Below are 17,289 nucleotides of genomic sequence, written 5' to 3' on the forward strand. Positions count from 1 at the left end.
TTTCACTGGAGACGCAACAGACTGATTTTCACTGGAGACGCAACAGACTGACTTTCACTGGAGACGCAACAGACAGACTTTCACTGGAGACGCAACAGACAGACTTTCACTGGAGACATAACAGACAGACTTTCACTGGAGACGCAACAGACTGACTTTCACTGGAGACGCAACAGACAGACTTTCACTGGAGACGCAACAGACTGACTTTCACTGGAGACGCAACAGACTGACTTTCACTGGAGACGCAACAGACTGACTTTCACTGGAGACGCAACAGACAGACTTTCACTGGAGACGCGACAGACTGACTTTCACTGGAGACGCAACAGACAGACTTTCACTGGAGACGCAACAGACTGACTTTTACTGGAGACGCAACAGACTGACTTTCACTGGAGACGCAACAGACAGACTTTCACTGGAGACGCAACAGACTGACTTTCACTGGAGACGCAACAGACTGACTTTCACTGGAGACGCAACAGACAGACTTTCACTGGAGACGCGACAGACTGACTTTCACTGGAGACGCAACAGACAGACTTTCACTGGAGACGCAACAGACTGACTTTTACTGGAGACGCAACAGACTGACTTTCACTGGAGACGCAACAGACAGACTTTCACTGGAGACGCAACAGACAGACTTTCACTGGAGACGCAACAGACTGACTTTCACTGGAGACGCAACAGACTGACTTTCACTGGAGACGCAACAGACTGACTTTCACTGGAGACGCAACAGACTGACTTTCACTGGAGACGCAACAGACTGACTTTCACTGGAGACGCAACAGACTGACTTTCACTGGAGACGCAACAGACTGACTTTCACTGGAGACGCAACAGACAGACTTTCACTGGAGACATAACAGACAGACTTTCACTGGAGACGCAACAGACTGACTTTCACTGGAGACGCAACAGACAGACTTTCACTGGAGACGCAACAGACAGACTTTCACTGGAGACATAACAGACAGACTTTCACTGGAGACGCAACAGACTGACTTTCACTGGAGACGCAACAGACTGACTTTCACTGGAGACGCAACAGACAGACTTTCACTGGAGACGCGACAGACGGACTTTCACTGGAGACGCCACAGACTGACTTTCACTGGAGACGCAACAGACAGACTTTCACTGGAGACGCGACAGACTGACTTTCACTGGAGACGCAACAGACAGACTTTCACTGGAGACGCGACAGACTGACTTTCACTGGAGACGCAACACACAGACTTTCACTGGAGACGCAACAGACAGACTTTCACTGGAGACATAACAGACAGACTTTCACTGGAGACGCAACAGACTGACTTTCACTGGAGACGCAACAGACAGACTTTCACTGGAGACGCAACAGACTGACTTTCACTGGAGACGCAACAGACAGACTTTCACTGGAGACGCAACAGACAGACTTTCACTGGAGACATAACAGACAGACTTTCACTGGAGACGCAACAGACTGACTTTCACTGGAGACGCAACAGACAGACTTTCACTGGAGACGCAACAGACTGACTTTCACTGGAGACGCAACAGACTGACTTTCACTGGAGACGCAACAGACTGACTTTCACTGGAGACGCAACAGACAGACTTTCACTGGAGACGCGACAGACTGACTTTCACTGGAGACGCAACAGACAGACTTTCACTGGAGACGCAACAGACTGACTTTTACTGGAGACGCAACAGACTGACTTTCACTGGAGACGCAACAGACAGACTTTCACTGGAGACGCAACAGACTGACTTTCACTGGAGACGCAACAGACTGACTTTCACTGGAGACGCAACAGACAGACTTTCACTGGAGACGCGACAGACTGACTTTCACTGGAGACGCAACAGACAGACTTTCACTGGAGACGCAACAGACTGACTTTTACTGGAGACGCAACAGACTGACTTTCACTGGAGACGCAACAGACAGACTTTCACTGGAGACGCAACAGACTGACTTTCACTGGAGACGCAACAGACAGACTTTCACTGGAGACGCAACAGACTGACTTTCACTGGAGACGCAACAGACTGACTTTCACTGGAGACGCAACAGACTGACTTTCACTGGAGACGCAACAGACAGACTTTCACTGGAGACATAACAGACTGACTTTCACTGGAGACGCAACAGACTGACTTTCACTGGAGACGCAACAGACTGACTTTCACTGGAGACGCAACAGACTGACTTTCACTGGAGACGCAACAGACTGACTTTCACTGGAGACGCAACAGACTGACTTTCACTGGAGACGCAACAGACAGACTTTCACTGGAGACATAACAGACAGACTTTCACTGGAGACGCAACAGACTGACTTTCACTGGAGACGCAACAGACAGACTTTCACTGGAGACGCAACAGACAGACTTTCACTGGAGACGCAACAGACTGACTTTCACTGGAGACGCAACAGACTGACTTTCACTGGAGACGCAACAGACAGACTTTCACTGGAGACGCGACAGACGGACTTTCACTGGAGACGCCACAGACTGACTTTCACTGGAGACGCAACAGACAGACTTTCACTGGAGACGCGACAGACTGACTTTCACTGGAGACGCAACAGACAGACTTTCACTGGAGACGCGACAGACTGACTTTCACTGGAGACGCAACAGACTGACTTTCACTGGAGACGCGACAGACGGACTTTCACTGGAGACGCCACAGACTGACTTTCACTGGAGACGCAACAGACAGACTTTCACTGGAGACGCGACAGACTGACTTTCACTGGAGACCTGACAGACTGACTTTCACTGGAGACGCGACAGACTGACTTTCACTGGAGACGCAACAGACTGACTTTCACTGGAGACGCAACAGACTGAGTGGCTCGTGGCTGCTGAAAGTGACTTCCTTTGAGCTCAGACAAAATAGACATAGAACTTCCTCTGACCCTTTGAAAGGCTGTTGTACTTCAAGCTGCTATCTTCATTTCAACAGGCAGCTCTCTGATATTTGTGGAAATAGAAACCTAATGGGCACTTTGCAGGTCAAAAGAAAACTCATGTTAATGTAACCAAAGACCGCTCAAACGTGATTGGTCAATACTAATCGGACTACAAACGGAAACCAGAACGATACTAAAAATGTGTCCTGTTGCCTACAGATTCTGTCTTCATATGCAGATATCTGTTTATAGAGAACTCTTGGATGGATTACCATAACATTTGAAGACATTAATATTCCCCTCAGGATGAGTTGTAATCTCTTTGGTGACCCAGGACTTTTCAGTCAGTGCCATCACCAGGTCCAGATTTAAATTTGTTTGTTGTTCATGCTAACACACTAAACTAAGATGGTGAACATGGTAAACATTGTACAGTACCCGCTTAACATCAACATGTAAGAATGCTGATGTTAGCGTTTAACTCAAAGCACCACTGTGCCTGAACGCAGCCTCACAGAGCTGCAAGCATGGCTGAAGAGTCTTCTCTGGATGTTTACAATACATTAACGTATTCTCAACAGCATTTAAATGACTACATTTTAATATTTATCGGGTAACCTAATTTAGAATTGACCTAATTATGAGTTGAAACAACAGTTATGTGACGTCTAAAAAAACCATTTCAGTCTTCAACAAATCAATAATTACTTGACAATTAAGACAAAGTCAAAGTAACCTTTTTTCAAAATGCTTAAATTCCACAAATTTAGTTCCCCTAAATAAAAAAATATATATCTTAATTTAGATTTTGGGTATAGCAGCCAATACCTTCCTCCCAGCTCAGTGTTGATGTTTTGAAATGTATCACAGTTGACAGTTTAATTTCAGAAGGCGTCAGTGAGATAGGAGGATATTTGGGGATTTGAATTTGATCATCAGCTGCTCACTGGTTATTCAGTTTATTTGTATGAAAACAAGGATTCTTACATGCTCATCTACAAAGGGTAAAAGGTTATAGTATTCTATTTAAGTGTATCACCTTTCCATTTATTTTGTTTGTCCTCTCTTCTCTACCTTAACTTGTGTATCATGTCCCTTTGGAATGAGGCCATCCACCATTTCACCCACCCTATTTATCTCTCTAAGTGTCCTTGTGCTCAGCTTATCTCAGCCTACGCCTTCCTCCTGCCTTTGAATTTCTTTGTTCCCTCAGTGAGAAATGATCAGGCCAGGACACCACCTGATGCCTTGACTCTAGATAAATGAGCCGGGCTTGTCAGAGGAAAGTCTGTTCTTCCTTTCCTGTACAGCTTTGTTAAAAAATACCCAAGCCTCCTTCTGCCAACTCCCTACTTGTGAGCCTGTGAGCATCAGCAGGAAGAACTACCTTCTGAACCTCACCATGTCCTTCGTCATTAAAGACGTTTCCACTGATCTTCTCTCTTTTCTGACTTCATTCTTTTTGCTTTTTTATTATAGCTTTTCCTCAAAATAACTACTTTACCGGATTTTACTGTAAATAAAAGTCAGTTGAAACTAAGTGGCAGCGAAATATTAAATATAAAAAAGAAGAAGAAATATTTAAGAATAAAAGTAGACCATTTATCCAATTCATTAGTTAAAACTCATTTTATTGGGGACCCACTCAAATGCCCAGCTGCGGGTCCCGGGAGACTTAGTACATTTAAAATCTATCAACATCACTGCTTCAACAAACTGATGATCAAAAATACGCAGCCACCAAACTATTTGCTATTATTTTGAGGATGTTGATTGTTTTTGGCTTATTCTTAATTGATTATTTTATCATTTCGACCAATATACTCTTAGTTACTTGTTTATTAAGTACACCTTATTACTGAAGTCCTTCCATAATGAAGGTTATAATGTTGATATTTATTTCCAACTGTTTTAGAGAGGTGTTGAAACTGTATCGTCCTCTATAGACTAAATATCAGAGACATCTCTCAGCATAACACGATACAAGTAAACAAAATGACCATAAGGTTGAACACCTCTCTGAAACAGCTTGAAAAAAAACCAAAGATTGTAACCTCCATGAAGGTTGGCATTCCAGCATAACTGTTGTATACTCACCTGAAAGTTCATTGAAGTTTGACTGAAGATGCTAATTTGCACCTTTATCCTAAGAACAGTGTAAAGCACTTTACAACTCCTCTCATTCCTCCAAGCACACTTTCATACACAGATGGTGGCAGAGCTACAGTGCAGCTGCTGACCTGCACATCTGTAGCAAACAGGGATCCAGAGTCTTGTTCAAGGACACTCACGGACATGGAGTTAGGAGCTGAAACATCAATGTTGTGATATTTGGACGACCTGTCATAGTTGAGTATAATGAAAGCCGTAGAACACCTTTTGAGTATTTGTGGTGTAAATGATTCACTTTTTACTTCCTTTAAAAATAATTTTGAACCATAACTGTCATTGCAAATGCAAAGATTTGATTGCTCTTAAGTTGCTCAGGGATCAGTGGTGTGAATCCTGATCAGCCACAGATACAGATTTCTTTAGGGAATTTCTTACAACTGGGCCTTTTTGAGCATTTCTCTAATTCAACTTAATGGCTATTATTCTCGCATACAAGGAAACGGTCTTGTCATTCCAAAATAGTGCAACCTTTACAAGAAGACATTTTTGCTTGTATTTAATGAACTAGTACATTTCATTAGATTTTTTAAAGAAATCGAGCACATCACCAGGATTCTCTATCATTGTATGCATTTTCTATGTGTTTTGATGCTAACCTGTTTTCATAACTGTTCATAAACATCTGTCAAAGAGGATAAAAAACCTCACCATCACCTCTTTAAATCATGTGTTGAAAGTCGGATTGGCTCATTCTACCAAAAGACTTAATTTGCTGCAACTGCATTTTAAAGATATTTATGAGAGCATATATATCTGCTGTACCAGCAGGGGGCAGTAGGAGACACTTGACTCTCCAATGAGTCACTTATCACTACATGATAGTTAACATGTCCTGTGCTGATGCTCTCAAGTCTGAGGGCCTGGGAGGAAGGGAGGGCAAAGCATGGGGGCATGAAGACCAATTAAACAGTGACTGCACAACAGGAGAGGGAACTAAAAATAACCCTCCAGCCCACGCCTGAGAGAGTGTAAGATACCAGACAGACACTGACTGCACTGTGTGCCCCCACAGGTGCCAAGTATGTTTAGCTGATCTTTGAGTTATTTGCATGATTGTAAGTTTGTGAACAAGTGGCATGTGGAATAAAGATGAATTATCACGTTGGCATGTTGCTCCAAAATCTTTTTAACATTAACTATGTAATGATCCTTCACATGCACCATTGTTATCAAGGATCTGCATGTGTCCACTTTATGTGGGGAACAAAGGGCTTAGGGCTGAGCACTTTGCAAGTACACATGCTAGAAAAAGTCCTATGTTATCAGATGTTATCGCACCTTTCCCTGACGTCATCTGGACCTCAGGCAGCAGGTCCATGAGAAACTAATTACAGGAATTGAAGGCGTGCCCCTGACATGGAGGAATGAGGTAAAACATGTCATCAGGGTTAAATCCACACTCACCTGGAATGAGAAACTGGAAAGGTAAACTGTGTTCGCCGGCCGCCAATGTTCCTGTAAAAGAGGAAGGTTCATCAGCTCTACAGTAGACACAGACTGAAAAGGAAAATAAAATGCAACTGACATTTATGGGTGCAAATATAGTGATAATTCTCAGGATTTTTGCGTGTATGATTGTGTATATAATTTGACCTCAGTAAGTTGTCCTGTGGGGACTTACTTCCTAGTGGGATGGAGTTACTGAAACTAACAGGCTTTGTTGTTCAAAGACAGCTGAGCCGTGATTTCTTATGTAGTGAACGAAACTAGAGACTGAAACCATCAGCCAGTGTGAGAGGAAGTGATATGCTGTTGGCCAACACGTGTAGCTGGCAAAGGTGGAGCATTTCTCAGCAAAGTTAATCAATGATTTACAAGCAGCGGGGCCAGAAGTGATCGACCCAAGACTGAGTGCATTCTTCTGCTTTAAGGGTCAGCATCAATGTACCAAGTCTGCCCTTATAGATTAAAGGATGGGTATATGTCTATATGTATATAGATACAAGTCTGGTTTTATTCTACATGTTGGCACTCAAGCCTAAGCTTATTGGTTCCTACTGACTATGTAAATCTTTAGAAACTGCTCACAAATAGAACATTTTGTTTAAGTAATGACAGTGTATGTGACATCAACTCAATATAAACTACAGTGTGTGTTTTCATGGTAATGAGGGAGCATGTCACCCAGTGCAACAGTGTGGCTCATTAAAAAGGCTTTGGATACACAGATAATAGTCATTAGAAGCATCAGTTCTTTGTATGATTTCTTTTCACAAGTTTAGTCAACAATAAGGAAAACAAAGACTATTACCAGCCTTAGTCTTTAAAGATGTTGGCATAATCAAAATGTATTCACAATTTCCAGCAGAAAAAACATTGATATGAACACTAGAAACAAAACAAATGTATTTTCACACACCAGGAAGAGTTCAATCAAGCAGCAGCAAAGTGCAACAATATGAGTCTGCAAACTTTGTATTACTGATGTTATCGGACAACGCGGGTTAAACTGAAGCAGACCTCGCTGAGTTTTCAGAAGCATATGCGTCATTCTGCGGATCTCAACAGGAAGTGCTCTGAAGTCTGAAGAGGTGTTTTGGAATAAAACAAACTCTGTTAAGTACATTTTCTCTGAAGAAGAATTTGTATTGCATTACCTACTATACATACCGTGGATAACTTTGGTCATAGTTGTTGACGTCACGAGTTCAGTAAAAACTATAAGAAGAACAAAAGGCACCAGTAAGAGCCTAACGTAACTGTGTCGCTGTGAACACCTTGAGAGTCGGGTTATTAATTCTCCAGATGAGCCAACAGCCCAATTAAATTCTTCCAGACAGCAACATATCTCACCTCATTAGGGAATGTTTCCGTTGGTCTCAAGTTCCTGAGGGAAAGCGCTCAGACTGTGAGTGTTCATTTGCATCATGTTTACTGCTAGAGGAAGTTATGCTCTAAAGCAGCGCTGTGCAGGTGTGCAGCTACTTTATATAACCAACTGTAGAGAGTTTAACACGGGTGCAGGCAGAACAACAAGATGAAGGAAAACGATTAAAAGATTAGATCATATATTACATACAGCAAGCAGCTAGAGATTCTGATCGAGCCAACATTTTAGGGGTTCTTCCTTGGTGCAACCTTCCATCAAGTTTTGTGAAAGTCTTATCAGTAATATTTCCGTAATCCAGCTGACAAACAAACCAACAAACCAACAAACAGAACAGAAAGCAGAACCTCCTTGGAAGAGGTAAAAATACAGCCCTGAAACATAAACTCAACATGTGTCGAGACAGCCAGGGACGTAATTTAAAAAACAAACTCGTACTGTATTATTTATTTAATATTTCAGTTTTTAGTCGCCTTTAAATTTCCCACAAGCGCTACACTTTTCAAGGTTTAATGTCAACAGCTAAACAACACCAATACTACGACAAATGTAAAGAAAAACCTTCTGAATGTATTTCCTTAATAATTACATTTGTATTCCAAATCTTTAATCATTCCATCAAAATCAATATTTCTGTTTTCCATTCTAAGCATTTTTTCAGTTTAGTTTAACAACATTCAACAACATTGTGTGTGTGTGTGTGTGTATGTGTGTGTGTGTGTGTGTGTGTGTGTGTGTGTGTGTGTGTGTGTGTGTGTGTGTGTGTTTGTCTCTCTTTGTGTCAATAAAAAAAGAAATAAAATAATAATAATAATAATAATAATAATAATAATAATAATTAGATTTTTTAAAGCATTTTCACTACTCTTCCAAACAATTTGCTGAAGCTCCCCTAGCAGCCCCCAACTTTGTTCTTTGAATGCCAACAAACTACTTTAAATGTCTATGATTACAAAGGCTTCACGTTCTAAATGTTGTGTTAGATAACTCTTGTCTCTCAGAATAGGAACAATAAACCCAGAAATGCGTCTGTGTAAAGTATGATCACAATAATGTGGAATATGAAAACACAGGAAATGCTGCAGTGTGTTGGTCTCAAGTATGATTTAAATATAAAGCTGTCAGCTTCTACAGTTTAACCACAACCAAGCCGCTGCAGTGGGGCGGAGATCCTTATTTGCTGAAGATCATTAACTGCAAACAGTGACACGATGAGCGGACACTGACATCACTGGTCCAACCGCCAAGCATCTGTGGCATACCACATGATCAGTCAGCCAACGTGAGCGTTGCTGGCTCTGTGTGTGTGTTTGTGTGTGTGTGTGTGTGTGTGTGTGTGTGTGTGTGTGTGTCTCTGGTGTGTGGTGGTCTTCTGTCACCCTTACTGTCTCGCTCTGGCTGTGCCGCTCGGCCCTTGGGGGCAGAGTAACCCATTTTCGGAAGAGAATAGGATACGGAAAAATGGCAGCGATAAAGGGGAGCACAGAGGGAGGGTGTGTAATGAATTATTTATGTCCTCCTCAGTTTGGAGTGTGTGTGTGTGTGCCTGGTGTTTTACAGTGTACTCTGTGTGTGCTGAGATGTGGAAAGAGTTTTCCCTCTGGCTTCAAGGATACTGAATATGTGGTATATACAGTATGGTAGTAATTATTTAGTTTCATTAATTGTATTATTTCTTAATACTTAATACTAAAATGTTTTTGCACACCACTCAGTCTTAAAGACTGGTGATCCTTTTTGTTTCAGTTTGGTTCTCGCCACAGTTTGTGTGAGTAGCAACAGAACAATAACCGAGTTTCGGTACTTAACTTTGAGAAACATAAAGAAGTTCATTTTTGTATTTTACGAAGGAGAAGCGATCATGTAGATGTTTCCTACACACAGCTGTACAATAACTTTGCCTTAATAAATTACTCTAAAACTGGCAATTGTCCTGAAATATCTGATCATAAGTATCATCAGTAAACAAGACAACAAATGTGACTCAACTGACTGCCAGCTTTCAACACTCGGTGCTATGAACATATTAAGATCTGTATCAAATGAAGTGATGTAAGGTTTGATACCCAGCCAGCTTTTATGTTTTCATATGATTCATATTCAGTAAGTGTGTCCTATAAAATAAATGTTTTTACCTTGACTTGCGGCTGTTTACTATATTTATTCATAATGACCATTTGGCATCCTGAAGATAATGTATAAGCCTTTCTTTGCTAAATAGTTACACAAGACCTGTATCCATGCACCATTCAGACCACAGCTCCTGTTGGCGTGTGAGACGGGTGTGCTCATGTTTGTGCCTGTCTGTTGGCTCAGTTTGAGTAATCGGAGACTGCTTCGAAGCCTAATTTTCACTTCCCTGTTTGACATGTGACAGTTCTAAAAGTCCTGCTTTCATTCACATCAACTGGGGCGAAATCGAGACAAACGGTACAATCATTTCTTTGTTGTAATAATGACCTCGGTGTTCAAATCACTGAGGTTCATACAAATAATGTAAAATGGAACAGAGAGAAGGAAGTTCTGGATTTTAGAATAAGAACAATTATAATACTGTAACACTATACTAAATACTGTATATATTGTAGTATTTCTAACGCAAAATATCTTCAGTTTCAGCTTCAGAATCTTATTTGTGTTTCAGCAGGTGTAACTCCCTGCTAGTTTATCTTGAAACGGGCCAGAGCACAAACTATTTATTCAAGATAATAGCAGATACCAAGCAGAGTTACGAAGTAGAATTAACCAATACCCTTTTGTTTCGTACAATGTCTATAGACTGGTGTATGCAACATGTGGAAGCACACAGTCCTGAGAGTTAAACATTGAACTGCCTCTTGGTGTTTTAACCATCATGGATTACATGCTCTAATGAATGCCATTAAGTCCCACAGTGCGATTTGCATTTACAACACATTTCTTGCATGCATGGCACATTTCACCTTCTGGCTGTGGGCGGTATGGGCAACAAATACAAAAGATGGAAGATCACGCTCACAACAAAAGGTCCGATAAGCCTTCATTTCCGCGGGTGAGCAGGGCGCCAGTGAAGCAGGGCAGGATGTGTCCAGTGAAACACTGTCCTCTGTGGAGGATGTCCAACCTTCTGATCAGACACAGCCAGACACTGACGACCACGTCTCACGTCAGAGAGGCAGCATGCAGAGAGGCCGGCTGGAACATGACTACAGGGGACTGCTACTCTGACTGATTGAGGCTTTAACTCCTCTCTACATGCCTGCAAAAACCTTTTGCTGCCTTTGTGAGATTAAGCCTGTTGCAGCAGATTTCCCATAAACCAAATGAAGCAAAAGGCAGGAGGCTTCAGTCACGTCATACAGTGTTACGACAGGAGCTTCTGACATTTCAGTGATGTCAGAGGAGAGGGATCAAAGGGTTTGGTTTATATAGGATGTAAGCTGAGCATCTGCACAGTCACATGCATATGAAGGTGATGTGCTGTTAAAGAATCATACCAGTTTTACATGTTTAGACCAGTTTTCCTTAACTTCTTGGCAGCCATTTGTTTCCACACACTGTAGTACACATCAGATGGATTATCTACTAAGTAGCATGTCAAACCCCCTAACCCGCAGACGGGTTTAAAAGACATGTTTTCCCTCAATGCCAGAAAATAAAAACAGAAATTATCGTCAGAATCTCAAATTTCCAATGGTCCTTAAAAGATAACCAAAACTAATTTAGAAAATTATTGGATTTTTTTAATACATATATAGATTCCATTTTTTGTAAGATAAATTATCCCAAAAATTGTACTTGCGTTTTTTCTATGTGTTTATGATTTGTGGCATTTTTGAGTTCTCCCTACTTTTAGCCATGATTGTGCTGTTTCCATAGAAGTGCAGGACTTATTTATTGTAGTGAAAATTGAGGCCACGGTCTGTAAAATGTGACAGGAGCAAAACATGCCGGGAAACTGCTTGGTGTTCAGAGGGTTAAAGTTTCTTCATAGTGTGGACACATATGAAGGAAGTTCAACAGCTGCCTGGAAAGTTAGAACAATTTTTGCAATTGGAAATTGTTTATGCACCAAATGGGCAATCATCAAACTGTTTCTGTCATCACCTTTGTCGGCAACAGACAATGTGCTGTTGAAGTACTGCTCCTCCAGAGTCCATACGGCGTCGTTCATTTTGTTGGAGATCCCACATGAGCCCTGACAGTATACCTTGATGGCTGTGGAGAGAGGAGAGAAAATCAGTCACTGCACTGTTTGGTCCGTTACATGTTATCAGTGAGCTGTTGTGAAACTAAAGCAGTAAATGCTTTGGATTATAGCACTGATTGTTCGGTACCTGCAGAGTCATGCTACACCTGCGTTTTACTGTAGCGATGATGATGCTTGGGATGGTCCAACAGGTTAAATAAAGCTGAGCTTTATTTACACACAGCTGTTTCTTTTTTTTTTGACAACATTTATTTGAAAAAACTAATAAGCTAATAAAATCCAAAAGAGAAACAAAATGTTATACAACTCAAATGTGATATAATAGAACAATAAATGGAGTCAGAAAAGACTGTATGAGGATATCAACACCGCTGCCCCTGGACGGTAAAGCCTCATCGGGTTATCAATGACATACAGCATCAATCAGTGGCTGTGTGATTATATAAGTTTGAAGCTTTGAAATTGAAAATTTCTCTGTCTCTTTTGTCTTTGTGGTGATCTGTCTGTGAGGAAATGAAATCTCTCAGATAATACACACACGCACGCACCCCCCCCCCCCCCCCCACACACACACACGTGCACACTGACAGAAGCCAGAGGATTAAACAGAAAGATAGGCCAGCCTCAGTATTATCTCAGTATTCTGATAAGCAGGCAGACACAGACACACAGTCAGACAGACACACAGACAGACAGATAGATAGATAAATGGATAGGGCTAAGTATCGTTCCAAATGTTTTGTTGGTTGCCCTAATGTGACATATAAATGTCTCTCCTTTTTTTTCATTATTTTGTTTATCAGGTGACTTTTTTAACCATGTTCACCATCTTAGTTTAGCCTGTTAGCATGCAAATATGTGCCAACTAGCACTAGTATAGAGGAGGCTGATGTCTTTTTGCAGGTATTTGGAAATAACAAAAAGGTAAACCTGCTAGTGGTTTAGTTATAGTTGTAGAGATATTTCAGTCTGGAACAAAGTGGTGAATGACATTGCCATCCCTAGAGCCCTGCGGCTAGAAGGCTAAACATATGTTAGCACTAATTAAAGTACTTTATTACATTGATGCAAACATCCTATAAATCCAATGTTTGGTTTGCCCAATGATTTGCAACATTCCCAAAAATGGTCCAACACAAGCAGAGATAAGAATTCTGGTATAATAAGAAAATATGCAGGTCATAAAATAAACCTAAACACAGGCTCTGATGTAAAACATATCATGCCTCAGACTGTTTGCTCAATCACAGGCTCACACACACACACAGGATCATGTCCTGGCATCACAGAACACAGAACACAGAACACACACACACACACACACACACACACACACACACACACACACACACACACACACACACACACACACACACACACACACACAGGATCATGTGCTGGCATCACAGAACACAGAACACAGAACACACACACACACACACACACACACACACACACACACACACACACACACACACACACACACACACACACACACACAGGCAGATGGCTCGGCTCTACACACCGGCATGACTGTTGGCACAGTTTAGGGGAAGAGGTAAAAACCAAAACCAAAATCGACAGCACAAAAACATAAAACAGAGTGGTGCCCTTCAGCCATGCAGACTAATGTCCATTCATTTGGTCATTAACTAAACCCTGCAATCTGCTTCTCCAGCCATCTGCCTCATTCATGATGGAGAATATTACCTTTATACTCCACATTAACACACCCTGTGAGCTCTCTGGAGTTATCACACTTTACAGAAGCAACAGTAGTGAAAGTGTGAAGTAGACAAATATATATACACAGAAAAGGAAGCCATTACTGCAGCAAGATATTGTTTACAGCTGTCTGATGTGGAAAAGTGAAGAGCTCAGCCCATAAAAGGTCAGCGCAGGGGTAATCCGTTAATATCCCCGGCAGCAACAGCAGCAGCAGGAAGAGCGGCTGCAGCACAGCTGAATAGTGAATAGTTGTGTCCTAAGAGATGGGCTGCTTTGGCAGAGAGACTGGCTGTCTGCAGCTGAATAATGGGCCGGCCTCTCCACAGACACATGGAGCCAGATGGACTGGGAGTAGTGAGTTTAATGAGACGCACATCCAGACATAAAGATGATATGTTGTGGCATTTCACCATGGACACCATGAGGGCAGTAGATTCCCAAAACTAGGGTCACACCGTTCTGAGCTTAAACAGTATTGTGCCCAAATAGTGACAATGGGGCAGATCTATTCCATTCAATTGTTAACGTCTCAGTGTTTCCCCTAGGTTTCCTGCTTTGGGGGGTGCTGTCTGGGCTGGATGAGGTCCGTGGTGGCGCAGACCTTTGTAGTTCCCTCCTATCCTTTGTGTGCACACGTGTTGTCAGCAAAGACCCGCCCTTCGCAAAACAGAGCAGAGGAGAGAATGTGAATGCGCAAAGCAACGCAGCAGACACTGAAACGTGCAAATAACATGATAAAATGATAAATAACATAAGCGTTTAGTTTATTTAATAGAAGAGCACCTGTTGAATGTGAAAAGTGAGTTGTGAATATAAAAAAACAAAAACACCTTGAATTTCAGGGGGGACGCGGGGTCCCCCCCCAAGACAATGGTAGGGGAAACACTGCGTCTGATTACATATGTGCATACTTCGTCATGAGTCAGCAGCATGCCGGTAGACCACATAGCAGAGGGATCTAACTGCTCTTTGGAACTATTTCATGCTTGCTATTCCAACCAGTTCTATAGCTACTTCCAATATCTGAAAAGCCAATGTTTCGGGGGTGGCAGTAGCACTGCAAAATAATACATAACCAACTTATTCAAGCAACATCATGCTGAAGAATTCTGAAGATTTTTTATCAAACATAAAAGTCTTTCCCTTTCCCAATTATGGACACTTTATTGAGAACTACTTACATAGTTACACATGTATAGTTATATGTCCATGCAGTTCTACCTATATCAGCTACTGTTGTGTGAATAATTCTTAATAGGACAGAAAATATGATGTAATTAATGGAACACCAGTAGCAGCGATACAAAATGGCATTGTATTGTTACTTACCACATAGAATAGCATTTATTATGTTAATGAATGACTTAGAACTCAAACCAGTGATGTCATGTAATAGTGAGTAGCACCAAAACATAGCTGGTGTATCTACATTAGAAAACACTCAAGCAGATGTCATTGTTTATTTTATTTTTTTAAATCAGCTTTCAACAGCCATGATAGCTTTTTTTCTTGGGCGATTGGGAAACTTTTTCACCTCAGCCAAGCCTTTTCGCTTATATAGGCTACGAATATTGAAAATGTGCATAAGGACAGTTGGATGAAAAAGTGCATAAGGACAACTCGGACAGCATTTTTTATGCAATTTCAGAAATGTATTTAGCCGATCTGATGGCAGGAGCACAGTGAAATGCAAATAACAATATGAGTAAGTTATTTTTTGGGACAATGCGGCCCAAACTGTGCCAGTAAAATCAGTTTCTAAATCAATTTGAGGAAATAAATAGTGCTAAAACTGTGATCTACAATACCCATTTCAAGTAGTCCTTTACAAACAAATTCACAAGATTTGGTTTGGTTTTCTGAAGCAGTTTCCAACTTGTCTACAGACAGCAGCTATGGATCCCACCTTGTTACTGCCTGCACAGGAATCTGTGCCAGGAGCCAACTCTCCACAGAATACACCACTGCCTGAGGGAGACTGACACTCAGTAGTAAGAGGGAAGCCAGCAGCACAGCGTGCTCTGACTCAGCAGCTGCCTGGATTTGTTGCCAACACACTGGAGTGTGTCCAGATCCTCTCTATGGTTCAATGAGAGTGTCTGTAGGCTTACATGATCCTGATGCTATTGCTCATTAGATTTTATGAACTAGATTGTGTGAGCAGACAGATCCAGGAGAGAATCCATAGCGTCTCCAGATCTGCATAAACATGACTGCTGTGTGCACGTGCAAGAATACATCTGTTCAAATTGTCATCCTTTTTATTACCTCTGGCAAGGATGTTATGTGTTGTTGGTTTGCTGGTTTGTTTATCTGAAACCATTCCACTTTGTGTTACTGGTGTTCGGGCATACACCGATTACATTATTTGGTCACTGTCATTTTGCGTTTTGCGTTTTTTTTATAGCATAGCAGTCGGAGCTGATGCGGTGCAGGGGCGGCAATGGAAACCTGTGGCCCTGAAGCGAGAGCTTGACTGGACAAGCCGGCCACACTGTCATTCAAAATTAAAGATCAACGTAAGTGCTCAGAGCGTCATCGACAAATATCTTTTCTTGTAAAATGTCCAGTTTAATGGGTAACCCTGGTGTTGTCACAAGTTTATTAGCCAGTGGGTCATTTTCTTCACTGCGTATCCTCCTATTCTTCACTTATTAAAACGGCTTTGATGGAGATCTGTACTCTCTTCTATCCCTTCTATCTTAAAAAATATGTATGTTGTCAGTTCTTTCCTGGAAATATGTGCCAGTTATACATTAATGTTGTTTGTTGTGTCATCAGGTTTTCCAAAGAGGAGCTTTATTTTATGACTGTGTTTCTTTTATGTTTGCACAATGGCACGCATAACTGTACTAAACATTGAGTGAGAAAAATGGCTTCTTCAACAACTGTTGAACTTTTCCAAGAAAAAAGGCAGAACTGTGTCTGTGAGATAAAAGCATTTAGAGTTTGCTTCTTGTTGCATCAGTACATGGAAAAGAATGAGTCAGCTTGGGGGTTGGTGGGGAAGCATACCATGAAGCTGGGCTGATAATGTCACGTCCTTATTTACACTGATTACACGGAGTTTCAGCTGATGGCTGGAAGCACAATTGAGCCTCAGTTTGTTTAAGGTCTGAGCTTTACAAGAACAAAGCAGAATGAGGAAACCCTCCAACCTCCCAGACAAAACACACCAGAGAAGAACTGCGTCTTTACGAACATTAAGGTTTCATCCTGAAGTGGGTCAGGAGTGTTAATCAGTTTAGAAAAGTCTGTTTGAAATTACTTAACTTGATCAGCATTCCTAACATGCACTAAAAGGCTCCTCAGGCGTCATATATACATTCCAGCATAACGAGGCACGGGAATTCCCAAAGCAGTGAGTCTATGTGAAGACTGGACTGCTTTAAATGAAGCGTCTGTGGAAATGTAGGGGATGCAGCAGTTCAGTTGGCTTTAATTTAGTGGGA

At 41.6% G+C, this 17,289-nt stretch overlaps 1 protein-coding gene across 6 annotated transcripts in view; it reads right to left on the reverse strand.

Moving 5' to 3' along the window:
- The window catches only part of arrdc1b (arrestin domain containing 1b), a 34,982-nt gene that overhangs the window by 6,834 nt on the left and 10,859 nt on the right, over positions 1-17,289 (reverse strand). For 3 of the 6 annotated variants that reach the window (XM_029444443.1, XM_029444442.1, XM_029444445.1), the window contains 3 exons: positions 12,007-12,117; positions 7,704-7,751; positions 6,498-6,548 (listed from right to left, as the gene is read on the reverse strand). In XM_029444443.1, coding sequence (XP_029300303.1) covers positions 6,498-6,548; positions 7,704-7,751; positions 12,007-12,117 — 210 coding nt within the window. Of the gene's footprint in view, positions 1-6,497; positions 6,549-7,703; positions 7,752-7,886; positions 8,032-12,006; positions 12,118-17,289 lie in introns of those variants that run through there. The other 3 variants (XM_029444444.1, XM_029444447.1, XM_029444446.1) reach the window with 2 other exon arrangements.

Source organism: Cottoperca gobio, chromosome 12 (genome assembly GCF_900634415.1).
Source record: "Cottoperca gobio chromosome 12, fCotGob3.1, whole genome shotgun sequence".
In the NCBI taxonomy this organism is placed as follows: Eukaryota; Metazoa; Chordata; class Actinopteri; order Perciformes; family Bovichtidae; genus Cottoperca; species Cottoperca gobio.